This window comes from Corythoichthys intestinalis, chromosome 5 (genome assembly GCF_030265065.1).
Source record: "Corythoichthys intestinalis isolate RoL2023-P3 chromosome 5, ASM3026506v1, whole genome shotgun sequence".
NCBI classification, from domain to species: domain Eukaryota; kingdom Metazoa; phylum Chordata; class Actinopteri; order Syngnathiformes; family Syngnathidae; genus Corythoichthys; species Corythoichthys intestinalis.
Window position 1 is genome coordinate 56887022 of NC_080399.1, and position 4844 is coordinate 56891865.

At 44.0% G+C, this 4844-nt stretch overlaps 1 protein-coding gene across 1 annotated transcript; it reads left to right on the forward strand.

Moving 5' to 3' along the window:
- The first annotated feature begins 322 nt into the window (after nt 1-322).
- On the forward strand, nt 323-3464 carry LOC130916388 (ras association domain-containing protein 10-like). The gene is made up of 2 exons (XM_057837085.1): nt 323-453; nt 524-3464. Exon 2 carries the CDS (start codon nt 612-614, stop codon nt 1980-1982), a length of 1371 nt encoding a protein of 456 aa, XP_057693068.1. The 5' UTR covers nt 323-453; nt 524-611; the 3' UTR covers nt 1983-3464.
- Nucleotides 3465-4844: the final 1380 nt, after the last annotated feature.

Below are 4844 nucleotides of genomic sequence, written 5' to 3' on the forward strand. Positions count from 1 at the left end.
GGCCTACATGTAATGTCCATATATGTGGACATCAGGTCTTTATAATGATTTATTTTGATTTTAAAGTATTTTTAAAATGATCAAAATTAGTCACCTGTCTTAAAAAGAGTTGCGATGTTTCTTTTAGGAAGCAAAAGTCAACAAAGTTCCCACTTAACTCAGCTATGGGCTAATTAGTAGGATTTGAGTTCCCTTTGTGCACGTGATTTTTAGGGAGGAGGAGAGCACTCGCAATAGAGGGGGCGTGTTTCAAAGCTTCTACTCGCCTCCTCTACTCTCCCACGCACACACACTCAGCCTGTCCTGACACAAGCAGGCGAGTGAGCGCGTTTTCTCCTCTCTGCAGCTTTTATGTTGTTAAACCAGGGTCTGACTGACATGATGTCCACGCGGCGGGGAAACACTGCGCGAACTTGACGAAGGATGAGAAATGGATGGAATAATTTTAAAGAGGTGCTCTGACCCTCTTTCTTTCAGTGTTCACTTTTGGACTTGCGTTGTTTTATCATTTGTTTTTCCTCAGGTGACTATCACGCATGAGTTTTAAGTTTACGGCTTCTTTTGGACCAAAATATATCTAGGATATCTGGAGTCACTTAAAGTTCACTGACATGGAGTCAGAAGAAGGGAAGGTCTCTGTGTGGGTCTGCCAGGAAGAGAAGCTGGTCTCCGGGCTGACAAAGAAGACCACATGTTCTGATGTGGTGCAAGTTCTGCTGGAAGACCAGAACCTGCGGCAAGGTGCCTCAGCAGGGATGCTGTCCGGACCCGCTCAATCCTACTGCGTGGTGGAGAAATGGAGGGGCTTTGAGAGGATTTTACCCAACAAGACAAAAATTCTTCGACTGTGGAGCGCCTGGGGCGACGAGCAGGAGAATGTCCGCTTCGTCTTGGTCAAGAGTGACGCGTCGCTTCCTAACAACGGGCCCCGGAGCGCTGAGGCTCGGGTGGTCCAGCGTCGGGAGAATTGGGGTCCGGACGGGGTGATCAGGGCTACAGCCAGGATCTGTTGGCCCGCTGGGGCCACTAACATGTCCCAGGAGAGGCAGAGGCGCATTGTGAGGAAGGCCTTCAGAAAGTTGGATAAAATGAACAAAAAGAAAGAGCAAGCTCCTGGAAAAGATAAGAGCTCTTTGGAGAAGATGGAGACTTTGGTCCACTTGGTGCTTTCTCAGGATCACACCATCCGTCAGCAGGTCCAGAGACTCAAGGAGCTGGATAAGGAAATTGAGAGGTACGAGTCCAAGGTGCACTATGAGCGCGTGAAGACACATGGAGTTAACTATGTGCAGGACACTTACTTGGATGACTCCTCCTCCCCAGAGACCTTTCCACGCAAAGTAACTCCAGAAGCGCTGGCCCAGTTTGAGGAGTATGCTCGCATGTGTGAGGAGGTTGTGAGGCTGCAGGAGGAGCTGATGGAGCGGGAGGCGCTTGTTGAGAGCATCACCGGAGAGATCCAGGAGGAGCTCAACCACCGGTGGATGAAGCGGCGGCAGGTGGAGACGGGAGGAGAAGAAGAAAAAGTGTCGGAAATATGCAGGTCTGCTCCTCTTGAGTGTGTGTCTGGACAGGAGGCGATGTTAGAGGAAGAGAGGATCAAAACACAGCTGAACACCAGCCTCTACATCGGCCTGAGACTTAAGACGGACCTGGATGGCATTCGAGGAGACTTGGACATGAGTCTTGCACTCTGGGAGAGCAAGGAGACTGAACTGATGGACCTTCTGGCCAAAGTGGAAACAATGGAAATTGAGCAGCTAAACACAAAACTGGAGTGCGAAGACAATGATGATGAGGATGATGAAGCGAAGGGAGATAACGGTGCAGTAGTGTCAGAGAAGAAGAGCAGCATTTGGGTGGAGCACGCCCGGGGTCTGTCAAAGACCTGCATCATCAATGACGAGGACTCGGACACAGGTCTGAGCTCCATGCACAGTCAGGACTCTGACAACCCTCCTGTCTGTGAGTCTCTGGTGTGATCAAATGGAAGAAAAATTCAGCAGCGCTAATGTAGCAACTCAAGCCACACGCTGTAATACAATGTAAAGTAATACATATAGAGATAGCTTGATAAACTCAAATCTGGTAGATAGGAGATTATAAATTGTTTTTTTAAGTGACAATTCTCAGGCTCTTATTAACTCTGTGAACGTAAACCTTGAAAATACATTAAATCACCAACCAGCCACATTACATATGTATTTGCTACATATTTCTTGTTAAAATATTAAGCTAAATTGTCCTCACTTCAACATTGAGATTTGAGACATTGCAAGGATGTTTTTGTCACCATGCGGCTTTCTAAAATAAATGACACATAAATGAATATTTTTTTTCTGATTGACTTCTAATTTAACAAGTTAGCCATCAATTTGTTGTGATTATGTACTTATGCATTCAGGCATGTACACATTTTTACAGTCATAAACAGTGTTAGTAAGTATAACGGAATTTCTAATGGTGCTATTATTTTCAGTAGTTAGTATTCTAATTAATTACTTTTCCCATCTTTGCAACGCTGTTACTGCTTCCGAGGATGTGAAGGGGCGCGTTACTACAATCTGGTTGAATGAAGCGCTGTTGAAGTTGTCTGATTTTGTCATAACTGCCTAGGAGTGAAGCAGAGCGGGAGTGGGGAGAAGGGAAGTGGGTGGTGATGCAGTTGCAAACGTGATGCTGATTGGCTAGGTTTAGGTTTGGGCATCGTGTGAAATTGAACGATTCCGGTTCCAATTCCACGTTTTGATTCCGGTTCTCGATTCCGATTCTTTCAAGGGGCAGGGTAAAAAAAAAATGAAAAAGGCAGGTTCCAAAAATTTGCGTAGTCTATACCATTGTCTTAACTTCTCGATGATTTTTTTAATTATATGAACTTCTTACCGTGCTATTTTTAACTTGTATATAAAGATCAGTCTTTGAACCTGAATGTGATGAAGTTTCTTGCCACACGAGTGCACTTTCACAAAGATGTTTATTTTTCAAAAGCTTTGAAACATTTACACAAATTATTTTGCCATACATGTACCGTAGCTGGGAGCTATTACGAAACATTAGTATAAATTATTTTATTAATTATAATTTTAAGATCTTTTAATACTGTTGACTTTAACGGAGGCGGCAACGCACTCCGTCGAGTATGTAGTTGCTTATATAGACTAAGAAGTCTACTGCTTTAAGATGGCGGCTCTTTACTAACACCGGCCAGTCTGTCATTTTGCATCTAGTTCTCTATACATGTGATATCTATCATTCTACCGTAGCCCAACGTAATAATACGATTTATTCTCGCACTATTCCATCCATCCATCATCTACTGCTTATTCCGGGGTCGGTTCCCGGGGACAGCTGAAGAAAGACGTAATTTATTGTTTTACTTACCTGGTTCTGACGGTGCAACGTGTCAGATACGCGCAAGGGCGAAAGTGGCTAGAATTTGTTGCCGGAACTCCCCGACGTGAAGGTTGCCCCGGAGCCAGAAATTTTATTTTATTTTTTCTTTCTTTCTTTCTTTTTTTTTTTTTCTTAAACTACTGAAATGCAAAGAAAACTGTTTTAGCACAGTTATTTCTATTACAAATACAAAAACCAGGCATGCAAACTGGTTAGGGGTGAAAAAGGTGACACAGTAACATGCAGTGACGGGATCTGTCGTTCACTTGAGTAAACGAATCCATTCCGGTTCGTTCGGAAAAAGATTCGTTCAAACGAATCGTTCGCCACCCCTCATCTCCCTCCCCGCCCAAATGAATCGTTCGGTTAGTGAACGGGAAGTGACGTTGCCGAACGAATCACCAAAGACCGCTTCGCAGTATAACTGAACGGGAAGTGACATTGCTTGGTCCCTCCCTCTCTTGCACATTGACCACTCGTCGTAGTTTCAGAAATGAGTGACAGGCGATATCATTCTGCTTTCACAGACAGCCTCGTCTCCATCCCGCTGCTGCAAAAGCGAGGGAGAACTTCCGCGTCGTCTGTCCTAGTTCTATGGGCTCAAAGTCATGGCTCGTGCTTGCATTTCGATTTAGGACACGGTTAAACATTTTCCTTTTGAGGGGGAAGTAGGGGTTTGGGGTCGGGGGCGCACGGACTTTCTTTAGCATGATCTTGCTCACATATCCAATGCTGCTGCTCCCAGCCAACGCGGCATGCTTGCTGTCACGAAAATAAAAATAAATCGAAAGTTTCATTTCTAAATATGGAACGACCAACACATCATATTAACCTCTCGCTCTGTTGTATTTTTGTTTTTTATTATTAAGATGATCGTATTGAATTTTTGCACCGGTATTAATAAATAAAATAATCCGGTCAGCTCCCCTGTCGTCCCCGCATCTCAGATCGTCAAATGTTGACGAGAAATAATTGTTTGCTCTTTATGATTTCGCCTTTCTACTCTCATTAGTCTGTTAAGAAAAATGTAGACATATTGCGACATCTCCCGTGTCCGCGCGCTTTGTTTTTGGGCGCTTGAGTAGCACATGATGGACGGATTGACATAATTTGTCAAACCAACCGACACCCTCTGACATGAAAAAAATAAAATAAAACACTCGGAAAAAATTTACATGTATATACAGTTTCATTGCAAATCAGTATTATGGTGATCATACTAGATATTTTTTTTCTGTGCACATATGAGGTAAATATCGCTGCCATGAAGCCTCCATATAATGACAGTTCTCTGCCCGCTTCACTGCCGTCACGCGACCGCAGCTAAGCTTTTGCTTGCCTCGTAGCTACGCGTGTTTAAATTACTGTAAATTTGATAGTATATCGTCATAGGTACAGTCCCGAGTCTGTAGAGAAAAGTAGAACACTAAACCATGCTCGCTAGATTTGTG